Source organism: Pelodiscus sinensis, chromosome 21 (assembly GCF_052426305.1).
Source record: "Pelodiscus sinensis isolate ZL-2025 chromosome 21, ASM5242630v1, whole genome shotgun sequence".
NCBI lineage: Eukaryota > Metazoa > Chordata > Testudines > Trionychidae > Pelodiscus > Pelodiscus sinensis.
The window spans coordinates 27982474-28005103 of NC_143072.1; the positions used below are offsets into that span (position 1 = coordinate 27982474).

Here is a 22630-nt window from a genome sequence, read left to right on the forward strand (position 1 = left end):
CCAGATCTGGATCTTCAGCTAAACCACCTGACTGGAGCACTGTTGGTCTCTTTGGAGGCAGCTAACTTCTTTGGGGAGTCCACCGAGAAGGATCTGAAACTATAAGGGAGACTAATTTGGGGCAATTCAAAACAGGAAGGGCTGTTGTTGTTAACCTGCAAGGAATGACCAGGCTGGTGGAAGCCAAGAGGAGGCCAATGTGTGGTGAACATGCTGCTGGTGTCAGGGCTCTGATCCACAGCTGCAAAGCACAGATACACCTGGTGTCACAGGGCAGGCAAAGACAGAACCCCTTCTTGGTGTGGGTGAAATCCCCGAGTCACATGGAGTGGTAAGTAATGAAGACAAATCACTGATTCCGAGTGGTTTAGATCACATCATACACTGGGTACAAGCAAACAATGTTTTAATGTGGCTAGATGTCAATGTACACATGGGAACAGACTGGGAGCCATGCTTACAGGTGAGAGGCATCTGGAAGCAATGACTGACAAGGACCTGGGAGTTGCGGACATTCTGCTGAAGGGGGGTTCCCAGTGTGATGCTGTGGCTAAAGGAGCTTAATGCATCCCTGGGGTGTAGAAAGGGGAAGATCAAATAGAAGCAGAGAGGGTACTTTGTTATACCAGTGGCAGTGGTACAAGATTGCTGATAGATTGGTGAGGAATCAGAGAAGAGCCACCTGAATGATTAAAGGGTTAGAAATCCAGCCATACAGGGTACGTCTAGATTACATGCCTCTGCCGACAGAGGCATGTAAAATAGGCTACCCGACATAGTCAATGAAGCGAGGATTTAAATATCCCCGGCTTCATTAAAATAAAAATGGCTGCTGTGCTGTGCTGGCTCAGCTGATCGTCGGCACAGCACACAAGTCAAGAAGCGGATTATTTGACAAGTGAAACCTTTGTCGACCGCTCCTGTAAACCTCGTTTTGGTGGCCATTTTTATTTTAATGAAGCTGGGGATATTTAAATCCCTGCTTCATTGACTATATTGGGTAGCCTATTTTACATGCCTCTGTCAGCAGAGGCATGTAATCTAGATGTACCCAGAGTGACAGACTCTAAGGCTATGTCTACGCTGCAGGCTTCTTGTGCAAGAACTGTTTTGCGCAAGAGTTCTTGTGCAAAAGGTCTTGCACAAGAGTGTGTCCACACTGCCATGTGCTTTTGTGCAAGAGATGTGCTTTTGTGCAAGAGATGTGCTTTTGTGCAAGAGTGTCCATGGCAGTGTGGATGCTCTCTTGCACAAGAAACCCCTGTTGCCCATCCACACTGCCTTCTTCTGCAAGAGCTCTTGCGCAAGAGGACTTATTCTTCGTGGAGAGAGGAATAACTTGCAGAAGAAGCCCTCTGTTCCAACACTTTACTGTAAATTTACTTGCACAAGAACGGGCACGCAGTGTAGATGCTCTGCAAGTTTTTGCACAAGAACAGTTGTGCAAACATGGCGCCAGAGATGCTGAGAGTGGACAATAGCTGGGCATCACTGCCTCTTAGGGCAGAGAGTCATTCCCATCCACTGAACAGAGCCCTTTGCTGCTGCACTGAGTCCTGCGTTGTGTGTCCCCCAGCACCACAAATGCCATGAGCCTAGTAAGAAGCACAGCTCCCTGCTTGGCACCAGAGATCAGTGATGCCAGGCACTGCAACAGGAGAGACAGCTTGCAGCATTGGATGTCTTACCCCAGCTCCTGGAGTCCTGTGATTAGGGAGGCACTCAGCTTTCATGTCTGATTAGCTTCTATGATGAGGTAACTGGCTCTGTGAATATGGGAACGTCAGTGGATGTGATATACCGTGACCTTAGCAAAGCTTTTGATATGGTCTCCCACAATACTCTAGCCAGCAAGTTAAGGGAGTATGGACTGGATAAATGGACTGTAAGATGGACAGAAAGCTGGCTAGACTGTCTGGCCCAACGGGTAGTGATTAATGGCTCGATGTCAGAATGGCAGTCGGTTTCTAGCGGAGTGCCCCAAGGATCTTTTCTGGGACTGGTTTTGTTCAATATCTTTATTAATGACCTGGATGAGGGGATGGATTGCACCCTCAGCAAGTTTGCAGATGACACTAAGCTGGGGGGAGAGGTAGATACGCTGGAAGGCAGGGACAGGGTCCAGAGTGACCTCGACAGATTAGAGGATTGAGCCACAAGAAATCTGATGAGGTTCAACAAGGACAAGTGTAGAGTCCTGCACTTGGGACAGAAGAATCCCAACTCCCAAGCATTGTTACAGGCTGGGGACCGACTGGCTAAGTAGCAGTTCAGCAGAAAGGAACCTGGGGGTTACAGTGGATGAGAAGCTGGATATGAGTCAACAGTGTGTCCTTGTAGTCAAGAGGGCTAATGGCATATTAGGAGGAGCATTGCCAGCAGGTCCAGAGAAGTGATTATTCCCCTTTATTTGGCTCTGGTGAGGCCACATCTGGAGTATTGTGTTGTTCTGGGCCCCCCTACTATAGAAAGGATGTGGACGCATTGGAGAGGGTCCAGCGGATGGTGACCAAAATGATAAGGGGGCTGTAGCACATGACCTATGAGGAGAGACTGAGGGAGTTGGGTCTGTTTAGTCTGCAGAAGAGAAGAGTGAGGGGGGATTTGAGAGCAGCCTTCAACTTTCTGAAGGGAGGTTCCAAAGAGGATGGAGAGAGGCTGTTCTCAGTAGTCACGGATGGCAGAACAAGGAGCAATGGTCTCAAGTTACAGTGGGAGAGGTCCAGGTTGGATATTAGGAAAAGCTATTTCCCTAGGAGGGTGGTGAAGCACTGGAATGGGTTCCCTAGGGAGGGGGTGGAATCTCCATCTTTAGACATTTTTATGTCTTGGCTTGACAAAGCCCTGGCCGGGTTGATTTAGTTGGGATTGGTCCTGCCTTGGGCAGGGGCTGGACTTGTTGATTCCTGAGGTCTCCTCCAGCTCTATGATTCTAAGTGGAATATCTAGCTTTCATGGGTACAAAGCTTGAAAATGTGATCCACGAACTCCCTGAGCACTTCAACCAGACAGCAAAGACACCCTCTCTGCCCCTGTCATGTTTTGAGCCAATCTTGGGACTTTGGGGCCCTAATTCCTGGCTTTTGAATACTTGCCTTTGGGGCAGAACAATTGACCTAGCACAAGGCCCAGCCTTACTAGTCCATTGGCAGCAGTAATTTTTGTAATTTTATTTTTCTATAATTTTTGGACTGGTGTTTCATTGCTGTCTCCCAGATCACTTATAAGTGTCTAGGGAAAGGGGTTGGTCCCCATCACTGCAAACTCAGATTCCCCTCCCCCCCCCCCCCCACACTTACTTCTGAATGACATTTTAACAAAAGCTACCCCTGCACACAAGGGAGCAGATCTGACACACAATTAAGCATCACTCTTATTACATATTAACAGAAACCCCCTGTAAACTTAAGTTGGAGGGCCTGAATTCATTTGAGCCAAGCAAGGCCCCGATTCAGCAAAATGCTGAAGCACGTGCTTAAATTCCACTGATGTTAGTGTGTCTTAAGCACATGCCTCCACATTTCACTGGAGCGCTTCCAAATGAGAAATCAGACTTTTCGATGAATATTATCACACTTGTGTTAAACCTGTTTAGGAAAACGTCCACTCCGGCTTTTAAACTGCCCTACTGAAGCTGGCCGTTTGAATTGCCTGTCTAACAGGACTGGCAGCCCCCCTCTGGGGGATGGGTTTGGGTATGTAATTTTCAGGCATGGACCCAGCTGCTGAAAACGTGTCCCAGAATCCCCCTCCTCCAGGCAGAATCCGAGCCAGCGAGCAGGCCCACAGCCTTGGGGAGGGCTGGCAGAAACACCTGTCCCTGTGCCCAGGGATAAGACACAGCAAGGTCTTGCAGTGATCTATTGCTGGCAGCAAAGATAACCGAGTGTCAGAGAGATTCCTATGGCCCCTCCCACCATGCTCCTCTCTGCAGTTACTGGCAGGCAATAATAAGGGGGCTCCCAGGCACAAGCCCCCACATAAGGAAGCTCTACCGCTGCCAGAGCTGCAGCAAGGGGGGCAGGAAGGGAAGCCTGCCCCACAGGCTGGGTTTGCTGCTGAGCATGGGGCATCAGCACCTGTCCTGCTAGGTGAGGCCTGAGCCTTGACTCTGTCTTCCCCATGCAGTGGGCTTCCCCACTCCACTGCAGCTGGCGGATGCCCAGCTTGGCCAGGGAGGGACTAGCAAGCGGGCAGCGTGCCAGGAGCTAACAATGTTGATTAATGTTCTGATGTCTGCTAAGCCCCTTCTAGAAATGTGCTTTAATATTTCTGATATGTGCAAATCTATTCTGGAACCTGGAAATGCTACATGGAGCTAGGATTAGGTAATGTAGATAAAGGCTGTGGCCGGGCCTGGCCACAGTCATTTGCAAATACAGCCTGAGATTAAGGTATTTTTTGAAAGATTAGTTGGTATTACTGCTGATTGGGATACGCAGGCTCAGGCGGCAGCCCCCTGCCCCCAGCACCAACCTGCAGTTAGGATATTGGATGGTATCACAAAGATCTTAAGGCATCCGTGCAATCATACTTCCAATCTAATGAAAATTACAGCGCTAAGCTGGGGAGGGGGCATGGCCCCTCAGTTACTGGCCCAGAATTGCTTTGCAAGCACATGCCCACCCAAGAAAGCCAGGATCCTGTAAACCCCTGAGAGCAGAGCCTCCCTTCAGATTAATTTAGCCAGGGCCCACCCCAGGGATTCAGACACTTAACCCTCCTTGTCCCACGGCAGCCCAGAGTGGCCAGGGCCCCGCAGCTAGTCAGGCCAGTGTTTGCGCCAGTTCACAGTGCGTAGATGGAGTGGGGGTTGGGAGCCGACACCGCTAACAGGTGTGGCAGCTGCTCTCCCATGGTAGCCTGGCATTGCTCCCATGTCCCTGAGCAACAGGTTTCTAGCTGGCACCCCAGGGCTCAAGCCCTTGCCTGGCACAGCCCCAGCAGCGCTGGTGTCAGAACTCTCCTGGTGCTGGGTGCTGAGCAGCTAAGCACCAGGCCGGAGGGATGCCCCCCAGCACCTCTGCAGCACCCACCTCAGCTAGGGCCAGCCTAGGGCTCGCCCAGGTCGGTGACGATGGCTGCGTTGTAGATGAGGTCAGAGATGCACCCCAAGGAGGTCTGCACAGGGAACACGTCCCAGTAGGAGAGCCCCTCACCGGTCGCAGGCTCCACTCCTGGTACCCCTGCCTGGTTGGGGCTGGCCAGAGGCCAATGGGCTCCCCCCTGACTGCAGGGGGGCTGGCAGCTGCCCTCCCCTCGGGCCTGCCCCGGGAAGGCAGAGACCAGGCAGGGGAGCGCTGGGCCTGGGCACTGCTGCGGGGAGCCGCCTAGCAGGTGGAGCTCAGGCCCCTGCTGTCTTCTGGCGCCTGGGCACGGGGGCAGGAGGGCGCTGCCCCGGGGCGACGGGGGGCAGGAGGGAGGCGGTTTGCTGGCCAGAACCCTCCGGCAGCTTGGCCGCTCCAGCTTCCCGCTCTTCATCCTCCGAGCGCGGCGGTTCTGGAACCAGACCTGGGGAGAGATGGGCCGTGAGGGTCCCGCAGAGCCCCGCTGCGCCCGGCTGCCCCCCGCGGGCTCCCCGCCCGCCTCACCTGGATCTTGGCCTCGGGCAGCTGCGTGAGCTCGGCCAGGCGCTCACGGGTGCCGATGTCCGGGTAGGGCAGCGCGGCGAACACCCGCTCCAGCTCGCTCAGCTGCCCCCGGCTGAACGTGGTTCGCCGCCTCCTCCTCGGCCCCGCCGGGCTGCCCCCAGCGCCCCGCTCCGGGCGGCTCCCTGCTGGCAGGAGGGACGGGGCGAGCTCAGCCCCAGCGCTGCTCCCGGCGCCCGCCCCAGCTCCCGCCACCTCCCCGCTTCGCGCGCTCTGCCCCCGGCACCGACCTGCGCGGGGGCCCCGGCCGGGCTCTCTGTCGGGGAAGCAGGGGCCGGCCCCGCTCATTCTCCTGCCGGGGCCCCTGCGCCCAGGGTCCCGCCCCGCAGCTGCGGCTCAGCACAGACGCCCGGCGGCTCCCCGGGGCTTTTATCCCCGGCCCGCCCGCGTCCCCACGTGCCCGCCTTTGCTCCCCGCGGGCTCCGCCCCAGCCGCCTCCCTCGGGGATCCCAGCCGGCCGCCCTGGCTCTCCTGCCTGAGCCTGGGCTCCGTAGGGCGGGGCGGCTTTTGCTGGGTCCCGGGCCCTGGCAGCCGCTCCTGGATGCTGTCTCCCAGCCCGCAGGGCCCCGGGAAGGAACTTTGCCTGGCGCCGCCCCTCGCTCCAGCCAGGTGAGTGGCCGGGCCCTGCCTGCCGGTGGGGAGAGGGGTGGCCCAGAAGCTGTCCCAGCTGCAGAGGAAGGGCAGTCCTAGGCACCGAGCGCAGCGCCTCGCGCCCTCCATGGGGCTCCGCCCTAAAGACGGGTTGCAGAGGGTGTAGCTGGAGTTTAAAAGCTAAGCAATGATCCGGGGAGGGGAGGGGGCCTGACAAAAGGCCACGTGTAGGGCTCATCTGTGGCATATGGTTGGTGTCAGCAGTGGGCTGGCTGCCTCCCAGGGCCCTCAGCCCTTCTGGCCTGCACTGCTCAGCATGGGGCTGCCAGGGCTCCTCTTCCTACCTGCGGCTGTACTAGCCATGGCTAGGACCAGAGTGTGGGGCTGGAGGGGGTACGGGTGGGACCCAGCCTTCAATTGCTCTGTCCTTAGGACGCTGCCCATTGGCCGGTGCTAACTGGGGCACCCAGGGGGGTGAAGCACTGCCTGCATTCAGAGACGCGCCTGCCCAGAGCCTGGGCACGGCTTCCCCCTCCCAGGCACTGCTCTGGTCCTGGCACAGGCCCACGGGCTGGACGATGAATTGGCCAAGTGGGCAGAGGGAAGGAGAGGAAGGGGTCAGTGGGCCCAAGACTCCTTGGACATGCCAGCAGTGAAGGGGAGAGAACACAAGTGGCACGGCCACTGCAGTGGGTGCAGGGACCCCTACCCAGGGCAGCTAGAGCGACACTGGGCCCAGGGGGACAGGCCATCTGTGTGGGGAGGACTCACAGGACACCTGACCGGGTACCTAGTGCTGCCAATGAGCAGTGTGAAGCTGTTCTGTGCCAGGCCCCCACATTGCATTTCCTCCAGCCTTGGCTACCCCAACTGCAGCAGCCTGGCTCTCCCCGGCAGGAGTTGATCCTTCTTTCTGAGGCCCTTTAAAAGGGGCTGGCTCTGGCTAGCTTCCAACAGCAGGGGACCCCTTCTCCTCAGGAGTTTCCCCTGCAGCAGGCCACTTTCCCAGCCAGGCCTGGGAGAGGGACCAGCTCCTAGCGTTGCCAGATGGTTTCAACAAAAATACCGGACACACTTGACATTACTTCACAATCTACTTTCCATCTTATTTAGAAAATACCGGTGTGACGTAGTGGGGGTACTTGCTGGGATGTGGTGACCCCTGCTGTCTGGAGCAAGACCCAGCAGGGAAAACCTCGCTAGGCAGAGGTAATGCCAAACTTGTTGAACCAGTGGCCAGACACCCCCCATGGAGAGGAACAAAGGGAGGTGGATGCTGCCCTGGCTGGGGGGCAGGGCTGGAAGAGGGTTGGTTAGTTCCTGTCTGGAAGGCAGGGAATAAGGAGCTGGGGAGGGGGCTGGGACTCCCCTATCTCAAGGGGGGGGCACTGAGGCCTCTTAGCCCCAGTTACTGTAACCAGATTACATCTGTGCTGCGCTGTGCTGGAGGAGCAATAAACCACCCTCAATTCCACTGGCTGGTGCAGTCTGTTTGTGCCATTTCGGGGTGCAGGAGACGGGGAACCCCCAACGCGCCGTCACAACCGGACATTTATATTTTCTCAGTTCTAGTTTCTCCATTTGTTTCCGGAACAGAAAGCTCAAACACTGGACTGTCCGGTTCAAAACCGGACACCTGGCAGCCCTACCAGCTCCCGAAGCTGGTGCAGGTGAATATTTTACCTGAGCGCTAGCACTTGTTTTGTTTGGGCAGTTCTGTGTTGGCTGGGGGTAATTCTGGCTGGAGAAGGGGGCTTTTGGGCAGCCCAAGAACTGCAGATTTCACCCTGCAGAAGAGAGCTGCAGGACTTGGAGATGGAGCCGGAGCTGCAGCAGGCACTGGAGCCCAAGTGGGGCACAGGAGCCAAGCCACTACATCTTACTGAGCAGTAAGCCAGAGCCTCGGGAGCTAGTCTATTTGGAAATCATGGGAGGGGGGGCGGGAGCTAGTGGAGAAGCCACCCCAGCTCTCTGGGGCGCTGAGGAGCTAAGGCTGGTGAGGGCACCCTGTGCTGGCCGGGGAAAAGAACCACAGGTCCCTTCAACCAAGGAGGCCCTGGAGTCTCCTACCATGCCTGGGGTGCTCCTTGCCCTCTGGTGGTGGAAGGGTTAACCACATACCTGAGTAGCAGGCCTCAGTGCTGCAGTTGGGGAGGGGCTGCAGGGTGTTGGAGCCCAGAGAGAATGAGCCCAAAGCCTGAGTGCTGCATGGCCCAGCAAGCTGGTCCCCAGCCCTCCTATGGCTTGGGGCTGTTTGTCCCTGGGGGATGGTGCCAGGGTCCCTTCTCCACCCTGGTTGTTTTCCCCAGGAGCCCAGTAGGCAAACAGGATTGTCCCCTAAACAGGAAGGAAACGCGTCTCTGGGTGGGTGTCAGGTAAGGGGCAGGGCTGTGCCTAGGGGAGCAGGGAGGGCACAGACGGGCAGTGGGGGCGGGGGCCACGCCTGGGACACAGGTGTTAGGTTAGTAGAGCAGCAATGCAGCCACAAAGCACGAGGGGCCCAGATGAGACTGGGGTGAAGCCCAGGGTGGGAGCCGAAGGAAGAGGGGCTGATGGGTGAAGGAGCCAAGTCCAGGTCCCTGGGGTCATGGGGGTTCCTGCATGGTGAATGATGCCTTTCCCTTGGGCTAGGATTCGGCCCCTGACCTGCCCAGAGCTCCGCAGAGGAGACCAGAGTGTGGTGCATTGTCTTGGGGACACTGTCTATGTGTCCCCCTTGGAGGGGCCAAGGCCAGGCACTGGCCCGAGTGGGCCTGATCCTGAGCCAGCTCTTCTCTCCATGTGCCAGGTGCATGCAGCTGGGCAGGAGCTGGCCTGCAGGTTAAGTGCGGTGTTCGATGCAGGCGCGGCCCAGGAAGAGCTGTTTGAAGGCAGCGGATGAAGCGACTTATCAAGCTGGCAGCAAATGGGGGAGGTTGAGGCAAACCGGAGTGAAGAGCATGTCCCCCCTTGCAGCCTGCCACTTCACCTGCACCTCTCCAGCCATGCACATGGTCCCCTGCTGGCTCACCCCCACCATGGCCTTCTACCCAGCTGCCAGCTGCAGCTTTCCACCTACCCACACCAGCTGCAAACGTCCACCAGCCCCACTCCATTTTGTGACTCCCTCCCCAGTAACTACAACCACACCCTCACGCCCAGCCAGATTCACTGTCACTCCTTGGCCCAGAGCTGCTGCGTCCGGGGCCACCCAGCTGTGCATGCTGCATGCCCTGGCTCCCCCACCAGAGACCCCCTCCAGGGAATGGTTCAGGTGCTCAGCAGCTCTTCTCGCCCCTCCCCAGGTCCTGCACAGCTGTTGGCTTTGGACACACAGGCTCTGGAAAGACCTACAGCCTCATGGGGCCCGTAGCCCAGGTGAGACTCCCTTAGGTGCCTCCCACCATGCTGGGCAGACGTCACTCAGGGCCTTCCTGCACTTCCCGGGTCACAAGCCCTCAGCTCTCCCAACAGGGGGTGTGGTGGGGGGTGGGGCAGAGCACTGGCTGTGAGGAGAGCTCCTGGTTACCCCAGCCCCCGCTTCTCCCAGCAGAGGGCGCTGTGGGGGGTGGGGCAGAGCACTGGCTGACGGTGGTTCTCGGTTTCGTGCTGGGAATAACTTTTCCTTATTCACTTTCTCCACACCAGTCATGATTTTATATACCTCTGTCATATCCCCCTTAGTCTCCTCTTTTCCAAGATGAAAAATCCCAGTCTCTTTAATCTCTCCTCAGATGAGACCTGTTCCAAAGCCCTAATCATTTTAGTTGCCCTTCTCTGAAGCTTTTCTAATGCCAGTATATCTTTTTTGAGATGAGGAGACCACATCTGTTCGCAATATTCAAGATGTGGGCATACCATGGTTTTATATAAGGGCAATAAGATATTCTCCGTCTTATTCTCTATCGCTTTGTTAATGATTCCTAACATCCTGTTTGCTTTTTTGACTGCCGCTACACACTGAGTGGACGTCTTCAGAGAACTATCCACGATGACTCCAAGATCTCTTTCCTGATTAGTTGTAGCTAAGTTAGTCCCCATCATATTATATGCATAGTTGGGGTTATTTTTTCCAATGTGCATTACTTTACATTTATCCACATTAAACGTCATTTGCCATTTTGCAATCATGTAGTTTTGTGAGATCTTTTTTAAATTCTTCACAGTCTGCTTTGGTCTTAACTATCTTGAGCAGCTTAGTATCATCTGCAAACCTTGTCACCTCACTGTTTACCCTTTTCTCCAGATCATTTATGAATAAGTTTAATATGATTGGTCCTAGGACTGACCCTTGCAGAACACCATTAGTTACCCCTCTCCATTCAGAAAACTTACCATTTATTCCTACCCTTTGTTTCCTGTCTTTTAGCCAGTTATCAATCCATGAAAGGACCATGACAATTTAATTTATTTAAGAGCCTTTGGTGAAGGACCTTGTTAAAGGCTTTCTGGAAATCTAAGTACACTATACCCACTGGATCCCGCTTGTCTACATATTTGTTGACCCCTTCAAAGAACTCTAATAGATTAGTAAGACATGATTTCCCTTTGCAGAAACCATGTTGACTTTTGCCCAACAAATTATATTCTTCTACGTGTCTCACAGTTTTATTCTTTACTATTGTTTCAACTAATTTGCCCGGTACTGACGTTAGACTTACCAGTCTGTCATTCCTGGGATTGCCTCTAGAGCCCTTTTTAAATATTGGCGCCACATTAGCTATCTTCCAGTCATTGGGTACAGAAGCTGATTTAAAGGCTAGGTTACAAACCATAGTTAATACTGTAGTTCCAGTTTCACATTTGAGTTCTTTCTGAACACTTGGGTGAATGCCATCTGGTCCTGGTGACTTGTTACTGTCAAGTTTATCAATTAATTCCAAAACTGCCTCTAATGACACTTCAATCTGTGAAAATTCCTCAGATTTGTCACCTACAAAGGACGGCTCAGGTTTCGGAATCTCCCTAACATCCTCGGCCGTGGAGACTAAAGCAAAGAATTCATTTAGTTTCTCCGCAATGACTTAATCGTCTTTAAGTGCTCCTTTTGTATCTGCATCATCCAAGGGCCCCACTGGCTGTTTAGCAGGCTTTCTGCTTCTGATGTACTTAAAAAACATTTTGTTATTCCCTTTTGAGTTTTTGGCTAGCTATTCTTCAAACTCCTTTTTGGCTTTTCTTATTACCTTTTTATACTTAATTTGGCATTCTTTATGCTTCTATTTACCTCACTAGAATTTGACTTCCACTTTTTAAAAGATGCCTTTTTATCTTTCTCTGCTTCTTTTACATGGTTGTTAAGCCATGTTGGCACTTTTTTGGTGCTTTTACTGCATTTTTTAATTTGGTGTATACATTTAAGTTGGGCCTCTATTATGGTGCCTTTGAAAAGTGTCCATGAAGCTTGCAGGGATTTTACTTTAGTCACTGTACTTTTAATTTCTATTTAACTAACCTCCTCATTTTTGCATAGTTCCCCTTTCTGAAATTAAATGCCACAGTGTTAGGCTGCTGAGGTGTTCTTCCCACCACAAGAATGTTAACATTTTATTATATTATTGTCACTATTCCCCAGCGGTCCTGTTATAGTTACCTTTTGGACCAGATCCTGTGCTCCACTCAGGACTAAATTGATACTTGCCTCTCCCCTTGTGGGTTCCTGTACCAGCTGCTCCAAGAAGCAGGCATTTAAAGTATCGAGAAATTTTTGTGTCTGCTTTTCATCCTGAGGAGATGTTTACCCGGTCAATATGGGGATAATTGAAATCCCCTACTATTATTTTTTTATTTTGATTGCCTCTCTAATCTCCCTTAGCATTTCATAATCACTATTACTGTCCTGGTCAGGTGGTCAGTAATATAACCCTACTGTTATATTCTTATTAGAGCGTGGAATTACTATCCATAGAGATTCTATGGAACATGTTAATTCATTTAAGATTTTTACTTCATTTGATTCTATATTATTCTTTTACATATAGTGCCACTCCACCACCCCGCATGACCTGTTCTGTCCTTCCGATATATTTTGTGCCCTGGCATGATCGTGTCCCATTGATTGTCCTCACTCTACCAGGTTTCTGTGATGCCTATTATATCAATATAATCCTTTAACAAGAGGCACTCTAGTTCAACCATCTTATTATTTAGACGTCTAGCATTTGCGTACAAGCACTTAAAAAACTTTTAGTTGTCTGCCCTGCACTGTTTAGTTGTCTGTCCTTTTCTGATGTGTCAGATTCTTTTTTATGTGAAAGTTTCTTGTCTGATCTGGCCCATACTTTATCCTCTTCCATCCTCTCTTCCTGACTAAAACCTAGAGAATCTCTATCAATAGACTGTCCTGTAAGAGACATCTGTGTCCAATCCATGTGCTCCTCTGCACCAATCGGCTTTCCCCCATCTCTTAGTTTAAAAACTGCTCTGCAACCTTTTTAATGTTAAATGCCAGCAGTCTGGATCCACCTTGGTTTAAGTGGAGTCCATCCTTGCTGTATAGGCTCCCCCATCCCAAAAGTTTCCCCAGTTCCTTATAAATCTAAACCCCTCCTCCCTACACTGTCGTCTCATCCACGCATTGAGACTCTGAAGCTCTGCCTGCCTACCTGGTCCTGCGCATGGAACTGGAAGCATTTCTGAGAATGCCACCATAGAGGTCCTGGATTTCAGTCTCTTTCCTAGCAGCCTAAATTTGACCTCCAGGATGTCTCTGCTACCCTTCCCTATGTCATTGGTACCGACATGTACCACGACCACCGGCTCCTCCCCAGCACTACACCTAAGTCTATCTAGATGCCTCAAGAGTTCCACAACCTTCACACCAGGCAGGCAGAGCTTCTCCCGGTTATCGCAAACGCAGCTATCTACATTTCTAATGAGCGAATCTCCCATTACTAACACCTGCCTTTTCCTAACAAGTGGAGTTCCCTCCCCAGAGAGGTAATCTCAGTGCGAGAGGCTACCCCAACAACATCTGGAAGGAGAGGCCCAACTATGGGAAGGTTTCCCTCTGCTCCCGTTGACTGTTCTCCTTCCCTGAGCCTTTCATCCTCTTTAACAGCGCAGGGGCTGTCTGACCGGAGGTGGGACAGTTCTACAGTGTCCCGGAAAGCTTCATCTACGTACCTCTCTGCCTCCCTCAGCTCCTCCAGTTCAGCCACCCTGGCCTCCAAAGCCAGTACGTGGTCTGAGGGCCACTGGGGGTGGGCTGGGCATGGGGGGCGTGCAGGGGGGTACTCAACATGTGCGGGGGGGGGGGGGGTGGGTACAAGGGGAAGCACTCACCTTGGCAGACCAGCCATGTTTGGGGAGCCCCTCGGATGGGTATTGCAGGATCTCCTGCTCCAGGAGGCCTCTCAGCCAAGGCCAGGCCCCACCAGATCCGTGGAGCTGCTGGCTAGGTGCCCAGCGTGCCCAGCTCTGTGCTGCCTGGGCTTTGGTGACACTCATCTGAGTCCCTGGCTTGCTGCTGGGCCTGAGCATCTTGGCTGGGTGTGGTTCCACTCTGCTCTGGGGAAGCTGGCTGACGCCATGCCCGCCTTAGGGGCTGGCGGGCCTAGCCAGCCCCTTGGTAGCCAGCGTGCACACAAGGCAGAGGACCGATGGGCCATGGAGCCTGGATTCCCGACTCCCTTCCATCGGGACACCTGCTCCAGGTTCCAGCCTGGCCCTGGCGCCCAGCCCAGTGCACACACAGGGCACCCTGCCAGCTGGACAGCAGCGCCATGGCCTCTCATGGGCACACTTCCTCTTGCAGACGCTGCCTCCGGTCTCACAGGTACGCCCCACCCCCGCAGCCTGGCGGGGACAGACCAGGGCAGTTGCCAGCCTCTGCTCTGCTGGTCCTTCCAGCTGCCGCCACAAGAGGGGCTCATTGCCCAGAGCGGTTCCAGGTCCCTGTGGGAGGACCCAGCTCAGCCCTGGCCCCAGCAGCACCCTCTGGCTCCCGGGGCTGGCCAGGCCGGAGCAGGCCCCCAGGCCCAGGGACTGGGTGAAGTTGCCAGCCCTCCAGCATTGGCCCAGAGTCTCCAGAGATGAGAGACTGTCACAGGGCGAAGCCTCCAGGTATCCATCCAGCCCAAGCTGGGGCTGCCTGTGCTCCACTTCGGCCCCCGCCCAGCCTCAGCCCAGCCCTTGCTTGTGTTGCAGGAGCCTGAGGAAGGAACAGGCCCACTGGCGCGTCTGCTCCAGAGAGACGCCCAGCAGCAGGGCCCTGCCCCTCATCTGGAGGGGCCGGCTGTGCCATCAGTCCCATCCCTGCCAGGGCGCCAAGGAGAGTAGGGCCGGTTCCCTGTTGGCTCTGCCCAGGCAGGCTGGGGGGTCAGCACCAAGGAGTGCCTGTGAAGGGAGAAGCCGTTCCCAGCATGCTTTGCATGAGGGGCTAAGGGACATGTGGGGCAGAGGCTCCCGTGGAAGTCATGTCCCCATGGAGTCGGCTCCTTAGTCTTAGGGTATGTCTACACTACTCCCCTAGTTCGAACTAGTGGGGGTAATGTAGTCATACGGAGTTGCAAATGAAGCCCGGGACTTGGAACGAGGCATACAGCAGGTTCGGATAGGAAGCCTAATCTGAACTAGCTAGTCCGTGCCGCGTGTAGCCGCGTGGCACGGGGTCCGAACTAGCCGGCATTTAAAAATGGCGCCGGCCGGCTTTATGCAAATGAAGCCCGGGAAATTCAAATCCCAGGCTTCATTTGCAACTCCGTATGACTACATTACCCCCCCTAGTTCGAACTAGGGGGCTAGTGTAGACATACCCTTAGGGACCAGCCCAGTGGGGCCTCTGGTCCCCTGCTACGCCCTTGCAGCTGGGGAGGTGAGCCCCCAGTGGGGCTGGCTCTAATGGCTCCTGTCCCCAAGCTCCAGTATGGCAGCCTGGGAAGCCAGGGCTCCGGGAACCATTAACCCTTTCAGTGCCGGGGCATGGCTGGGACACAGGGCCCCGGATCCCGTCAGGCTTCAGAGAGGCAGGTGGGGCCCCGCCAAGGGGTGGCCATGAGTCAGAGGCTGAGAAGCCTGCTGCTCCCGAAGCTCCCGCTGCCCCAGCCAGATGTGCTGCAGCTGGACCCCAACTTCCTGTTTATTTGGCTTTAGCAAAGACCTCACTGCTATGGCGAGGCAGGGCGGAGCAGCCCGGTGCTGGGGGCTCTTCTCCGGCTCATGGGCAGCCCAGCCAGTACTGCGCGATGGGGCGTGGGTAGGGAGGGCGCACAGAGTCCACACGCTTGGTGCGCAGGTTGACCCGATAGTACTTGTCTGCAGAGAGAAAGGCAAGAGCATCAGTCTCGCAGGGCCCAGGGCTCTGCTCACCCCACCCTCGACCGCAGCTCGGGGCAGCAGGAGCAAACCGGGGCCCTGCCGGCTCCCCTAGCTCCCACCAAGCTTAGAGCCAACCCTGCTCAAGGCTTTGGCCAGAGCTGGGCCCCGCCAGGGCAGACTGAGACCTGTGCGCAGCCTGTGCCGTGTGCAGCCTGCTCTGGCTCTCCTCTCCGGCATGTTGGCTGGGCAGCACGCCGGAGCCAGCGAGGGCCCTGGGAGAGTGGCCATAAGGGACCGGGGAGGCCACATGACAAAGCTGAAGCCTAGTCCTGCTGCGGGGGTGGAGCACGCCCGGCGCTGGGACCCACCTGCCACAAAGAAGTAGACACTCTGGATGGGCTGGCACCGGGAGCCCCCAGGCAGCCAGTCAGGGTCCGTGTCCAAGGAGTCGGACTCCTCCTGCAGCCAGTCCCAGAAGCTGGGCGCCGCTGGCCGCCGGCTCCGGTACTTCTTGCGGTGCCGCCGGGATTTCCGCCTTCGTGCCCAGCTGCTGGCCCTGGAGGAGACGTAGATCCTTCCGGCCATGGCAGCGTCCAGGTGGCCTGGCACCCCCCGCCAGCCTTTGCTGATGGTCCACGGCCCACTGACCTCACCTGGCAGGACAGCACGGGGTGGGCATGAGGGCTGGCAGCCTGGAGAGCAGCGTCCCAGACACAGGCAGAGCCTTGCCCAGCAGGGAGGCAGCCCCTGACCAAGGAGTGGGGACCCCCGGGAAGGAAAGGAGTTCGGGGGGCAGAGCTGCCCTGATCCCCGGGATAGGGCGTGGAGCAGGCTGGAAAGAGACATGGTGGCCGGGCCAGCCTGCCGCGTGGAGCTGAGCTCTCCTCCCCACTTGGCCTCACACAGCCCAGGCTGGACCCCAGCTGGCTCCAGTTCACACAAGCAGCCGCTGGTGTGTGGCGGGGGTGGGTGGTGCCTGGTGCCGGCGGGGGACAGGGGCTGCAGGCTGGGGCTGGGGGGGGCGGCTCTGCCTGCGGCTGGGTGCCATCACTCCTGTCCAGGCTCCCGAGGCCCTGGCTCCTGTGAATCTGGCGTCCACTGAGGGGCTTTAGGGTCCAGCGCGCTCCGGGGCCCTCAGCCTGTCACGTTCACCGCTCGGCCTGCCAATCCTCACCTCCTCTCTGCATGGCCCCACCTCCAACGCCCCCCGTGGCCCATGGCTCCCCTCCCAGCCCCACTCACTCTGCTTGGTGCCCCCGAAGAGGAGGTGGAAGATGTCCTCCCAGCTGTCGTCCCGCATGAGCGTGTAGTGGTCAAACACCAGCGAGGGGGAGGACAGCTCGCAGTCCTGCCGGCTGGGCTGGTTGGCAAAGTCATACTCCCAGTAGTGCTCATCTGGGAACAAGGCATGGAGCCTGTTGGCGGGGGAGACGCTCCCCCACTGTTCGGGGCTGGGGCTGGGGCTGGGGCTGGCTTGGGCAGGGCAGGGTGTCCCAGGCATGGTGCCTGGCTGGCAGCATGAGGCAGCTCAGCTTAGCAGGCCAAGGCCACTGGCCAGCATGCAGCCCACGGGCCTCGCAGCCAGTGCTGGTCTCGGTGCATTAGGGGCCCTGGGGCAGGGAGAGGCTTCCCATTTGCAGGAGCCGGGACCCTGTGCAGCAAGCAGCCCAGACACCACTGAGTACTTGCAGCTGGCAGCACCAACTTCAGCCAGGATAGGGTTCCACGTCCCTGGGTTCTCCAGCCAGCACTAGGCAGGGCTTGGGCCCGCACTCTCAGACAGCATGGCTGGGGGCTGAGGGCACAGCCCACGTGTGGCCACCAAGGCCGGGGCATTGAGGGGGGAGGGGTGCGGCTAGGAGAGCAGCGCGGTTACCTTTGAAGAAATAGACCCGCTCCTTGCCGCTGTAGCTGTGCGCAGGGAGGGCGAAGGCCGCGTCCAGGTTGTCGGGGATGTCCTGGAAGCCCTCTGAGATGTTGCGGGGGTAGTCGGGGTCCAGAGCCCCGTCGTCAAAGCGCCAATACAGACTGCCCTGGGGGGCACAGCCACCAGGCAGGGTCAGCTGGGCGCCACTGCTGGGCAGAGCCTGCCCGGGTCCAGGTGCCGTGGCCCTCCCTGGCAAGCTGGACTCAAGACCCATAAAGACTCTGGGCCATGACCCCTCAGCCTGGGAGCGCGTGCCTCACTGCATGCCCCACCCACTCCTGGGGTGCACAAGCCCTAGGTCAGCTCCACCCCAGCCAGGGGGACGCGGCCTCACAGCCCCTCCGTGGGGCCTCCCGAAGGAGCAGGCAGCGGCCAGCATGATGGGCTGGGGCAGGATGGGGTGACGGCAGCGAGTGGAGCTCACAGCAGCAGCATGGGCAGGACTTTCACCAGCGGCAGCCCGTCCTGCGGCCCCACCTTGAAGATGTAGGTCTTGCCCTGGCAGTTAATGCGCGTGAAGGCGGCATCGACCGGCCCCTCAATGCCCCAGACATCGCGGATGAGCTTGGGGTAGCCAGGCCTCACACTCTTCTCGTCCAGCTCGTAGAAGTATTTCCCTGAGGGACAAGGGAGATCGGGGGAGGGGGGGCGGTAGTGCCCACACAACCCCCCCCCAGCACCACCGAACCCCCTTCCCTCTGCTTTGGGTCCAGCTGCCTCTCCCTGCCCTGTCTGCAGTGTGAAAGGGGCTAGCGGCAGGGGCTCCACTCCAAACCTGGCCTCATCGTGCCCACGACAGCCACAGCAAAGCACATGACCCAGGCATGGGTCTGCCTGTGTGGGGCACTCAGGCTCCAAGGCCAATCAGTCCTGGCTGTCAAAGGCCCAGCTGGTGTCAGCTGTGATGGCGGGGACCCCTGCGAACTGGGCTGAGACCCACCTGCCTCCCAGAATCTGGCCGAGCAGCGACCTGAGATGGATGCAGCCCTGGGCCATGCTCTGACCCAGCCTCCCCACCCCCCCCAGTGCCCATGGGCAGCCCTCGCCAGCTGCTACCTCGGAACGCGTAGAGAGAACCGTTCTTCAGGTCGGTGAATGCATCGAAGGGCTGCCCGCTACACAGCACCTCCTCCACCACCTCCTCCTGCTCCCCCAGCACGCTGGGGACCAGCAGAGGGGCATCGCTGTCAGGCACCGTGACCGAATCCGTGGTGGCCACACTGACTAGCTCTGGGGCTGTGGCTGTGGGCCCAGTCTCTGTGGTTTCGCTCCAGGAAGTGTTGGTGGCGTAGTCCACGTAGTCATCCTCGGGAAACGCGAACATGTCCCCGCGGGTCACTGTGCAGGGCAAGAGAGGGTCAGGGCCCTGGGGGTGTTGCAGCCTGCCCCTGTGCCGGGCTCTGCCTGGCTGGGGACCAGCCCTGCCGGGAGACTGCTCCCATTCAGCGTGGGATGAAGGGTCCTTCGTACGTCCCCCATCCTCTGAATCAGGCTCGGCCCCGGGGCCCTTCTGCCCTTTGGAACTCGCAAGGGCCCCTTAGCGAAGGGAGCTCAGCAAACGGCTGCTGCACGTGCGACGCTGGCCAGACCCTGCAGAACCGGCACTCGCTGACCCCAGGCACGTCCTCACAGCGGGGATCGTGTGGCAGAGATGGGGCGTAGCGGGGAACAGGACGTAGCAGGGAACGTGTGGCAGAGATGGGACATAGTGAGGATCGTCTGCCAGAGACAGGGTGTAGCAGAGATCGTGTGGCAGAGACGTGGCATAGCGGGGATCGTGCGGCAGAGATGGGACATAGCTGGGATCGTGTTGCTGAGATGGGATGCAGCGGAGATCGTGTCTCTCAGCTGGGACATAGCGGGGATTGTGTGGCAGAGACAGGGCGTAGCGGGATCGTGTGGCAGAGACGGAGTAGCGGGGATCGTGTCTCTGAGACAGGGCGTAGCGGGGATCGTGTCTCTGAGACAGGGCGTAGCGGGGATCGTGTGGCAGAGACAGGGCGTAGCGGGGATCGTGTAGCGGGGATCGTGTGGCTGAGACGGGACGTAGCAGGGATCGTGTGGCTGAGACGGGACTTAGCGGGATCGTGTGGCAGAGACGGAGTAGCGGGGATCGTGTCTCTGAGACAGGGCGTAGCGGGGATCGTGTCTCTGAGACAGGACGTAGCGAGGATCGTGTAGCGGGGATCGTGTCTCTGAGACAGGGCGTAGTGGGGATCGTGTCTCTGAGACAGGGCGTAGTGGGGATCGTGTCTCTGAGACAGGACGTAGCGGGGATCGTGTAGCGGGGATCGTGTCTCTGAGACAGGGCGTAGTGGGGATCGTGTCTCTGAGACAGGGCGTAGCGGGATCATGTCTCTGAGACAGGACGTAGTGGGGATCGTGTAGCGGGGATCGTGTCTCTGAGACAGGGCGTAGCGGGGATCGTGTAGCGGGGATCGTGTCTCTGAGACAGGGCGTAGCGGGGATCGTGTGGCTGAGACGGGACGTAGCAGGGATCGTGTGGCTGAGACGGAGTAGCGGGGATCGTGTCTCTGAGACAGGGCGTAGCGGGGAGCGTGTCTCTGAGACAGGGCGTAGCGGGGATCGTGTGGCAGAGACAGGACGTAGCGGGGATCGTGTCTCTGAGACAGGACGTAGCGGGGATCGTGTAGCGGGGATCGTGTCTCTGAGACAGGGCGTAGCGGGGATCGTGTCTCTGAGACAGGACGTAGTGGGGATCGTGTCTCTGAGACAGGGCGTAGCGGGGATCGTGTAGCAGGGATCATGTCTCTGAGACAGGGCGTAGCGGGGATCGTGTGGCTGAGACGGGACGTAGCAGGGATCGTGTGGCTGAGACGGAGTAGCGGGGATCGTGTCTCTGAGACAGGGCGTAGCGGGGATCGTGTCTCTGAGACAGGGCGTAGCGGGGGTCATGTAGCGGGGATCGTGTCTCTGAGACAGGGCGTAGTGGGGATCGTGTCTCTGAGACAGGACGTAGCGGGGATCGTGTCTCTGAGACAGGGCGTAGCAGTGGTCATGTAGCGGGGATCGTGTCTCTGAGACAGGGCGTAGCGGGGATCGTGTCTCTGAGACAGGGCGTAGCGGGGGTCATGTAGCGGGGATCGTGTCTCTGAGACAGGACGTAGCGGGGCTCGTGTCTCTGAGACAGGGCGTAGGGGGGATCGTGTAGCGGGGATCATGTTGCCGTGTTGCTTTGTGTGGTTCCTGCTGTTCTGGGCAGGGCAGCACTGTCTGGAGGAGGGGGTGACTCACTGTAGAAGTGTATTACACCTCTAAAACCAGAGGGTTAGGCAGGGGAGATAACAATTTCTGCCCAGGAAGGGAGACAAAGGGTAGGCTGGGCTGACACCAGGCTGGGGACGAGGGCCTGGGGGAAGGGGCAGTCTTGGTGGGGCTAGGATCTGAGACGGGGCTTAGGGCAGGAAAGGGGGAGCAAGGGCCCAGGACCCCTTTCCCCCAAGAGGAATAAGGCCGCCTGCTCTGGGTCTCTGTGTTAACATCGATCCTGTGTTTCGCTGTGTCCCTGGGACCCAATAACCCTTCTGTTCTGCTTGCCGGCTGAGTGTCACGTCTGGCTGCGGATGGGGGTGCAGGGCCTGGTGACTCCCCCAAACCCTGTACCCAGTCCGGCACCTTTCTGCTACCAGCCAGGCAACAGGGCTTGACTTGTGTCCAATTTTCCCTCTAATGTTTTCTCCCCATGTGCGGAATACATTTTATGTGCACCAAGGCACCTGACGATGTGCACCAACAGTAGAAACAGCTGCTGCCAGCTGTGTGCACTGTGGATGTGCTGCAAATCAGCTGGGCAGCACCTGTATCTCTCCGGGGCTGCCGCCCTAGTGCCAGCTCACAGGGAACCTTGCTTGTGCCTGTTCCCTGGTGCGGGGTGGGGGCTAGGCCTGGGGGTCTGCAGGGGACAGGTACCTTTTGGCTTGCAGGCGCTGACATAGTCACTGCAGCAGCTCTGGTAGTAGGTGCAGAGGGCGTCGCACTGGCACTTCCTCTGGGCATCGAAGCCGTCCTCGCAGTGGCCGACGCATGACTCTGAAAGGGCAGTGAGCACAGCGACCCCTCCACACCAGAAATGAGCCAAGGCGCCAGCAGCCCCGACTGCTAGTGCTGGCTGCATGCTGGTGCAAAGAGGCCAGGGCCGTTTTCAGCCCTCGCCCAGGCGCCCAGCCCCTCGGCCTCCCCGCTCGTCAGTGTGCTTCTCTGAAGATGAGGGGGGCTGACTGCTAGCACCCCCTCCCCCAGGGCCTGTGATGGGTGACCAATGCAGGTCTGTGGGGGCAGCAGCCGGCTGCTACTGGAGAGATTCTGCCGAGCCACCGCAGCCAGAACCCCAGCAGGGAACTCACCTGCTGCTTTCTCCCGGGCCCCTTGCCCCCCAAAGCCCAGCAGATCTAGCCACTGTCTCCCTACGCTAGCTGCAAGTGGGAGTTAGGGACACCCTGAACTGAAGCATCCAGCAGGGCGTCCAGCAGCGGGATGAGCAGAGACTCACCTTCAGCTGCCAAAGCCCCACGGAGCAAACCCAGCAGCAGTGCTGGGACCAGCAGCCTCATGGTGCACGGCGGGGAGAGCTGACCTGGTCTGGCTGCTTGGGCAGGCTGAGGCTCTGCAGCCTCCCGTCCCAGGAACTCACTGTTTGCTCAGCCTGCCCCAGTGCAGGGAGAAAACAAACAGAAGGTCAGAGATCAACAGAGCAAGAGGTGACTGACCCCCCAGCTTCCCCCTCCCCCACTGGAGGCCTTCTGGGACCCTGCTCTGGGGGCCTGTCTATAGCTGGTGTAACCCACATCGTCTGGGTGTGCTGTCTCTTGCCGTGGCACCTAGCCCACATACAGAGCGAGAGACTGAGTCTGCTTTGCAGCCTCCCCTGAGCCTCAGCTGGCTTGTAGCTCAAGTGGGAAGTTGCTGGAGGCCCAGGTTTGGCTCTGCCGGTGTGTGCTAGGCATGGACTAACACAAGCTCTGTGCACAAAGCTGCTGGCAGCTTCAATCGTGCCAGCTCGAACCAGGCTTGAAACCTGCTGCTTGGCATGGCCCTTGGAGCCTTCTTCCAAACAGCTGCCGCCCCACAAAAAGGAGCTGCTAGCGAGCCTCTGCCTTGGCTCCCAGCTGGGCGGGAGGCGAGAGTTGTTCCAGACTTTGAAGGCCCCAAAGGAGCACCAGCCCACCCGTCTGACCTGTGCGCCACAGGCCGCCAGCCCCACCCAGCA

The 22630-nt window shown here is 57.5% G+C and overlaps 2 protein-coding genes across 3 annotated transcripts; both read right to left on the bottom strand.

The window, feature by feature from the left end:
• Positions 1–4004: 4004 nt before the first annotated feature.
• SEBOX (SEBOX homeobox) lies at positions 4005–6045 on the bottom strand. Its single transcript, XM_006118021.5, has 3 exons — positions 5879–6045; positions 5592–5773; positions 4005–5511 (listed from the first exon to the last, which is right to left on the bottom strand). Exons 1-3 carry the CDS (start codon positions 5934–5936, stop codon positions 5053–5055), a joined length of 699 nt encoding a protein of 232 aa, XP_006118083.2. The 5' UTR covers positions 5937–6045; the 3' UTR covers positions 4005–5052.
• A 9234-nt stretch (positions 6046–15279) lies between these two features.
• On the bottom strand, positions 15280–22066 carry VTN (vitronectin). 2 transcript variants are annotated; one of them, XM_006118017.5, is made up of 8 exons: positions 21914–22066; positions 21334–21453; positions 18460–18741; positions 17881–18020; positions 17353–17509; positions 16719–16871; positions 15845–16129; positions 15280–15473 (listed from the first exon to the last, which is right to left on the bottom strand). In XM_006118017.5, the coding sequence occupies exons 1-8, from the start codon at positions 21972–21974 to the stop codon at positions 15376–15378; spliced, it is 1296 nt and encodes a 431-aa protein (XP_006118079.2). In that variant the 5' UTR covers positions 21975–22066; the 3' UTR covers positions 15280–15375. The 2 variants fall into 2 exon arrangements, with proteins under 2 accessions (XP_006118079.2, XP_075760576.1); XM_075904461.2 differs by having other exon boundaries at positions 21334–21480; positions 21914–22044.
• Between the last annotated feature and the right edge of the window lie 564 nt (positions 22067–22630).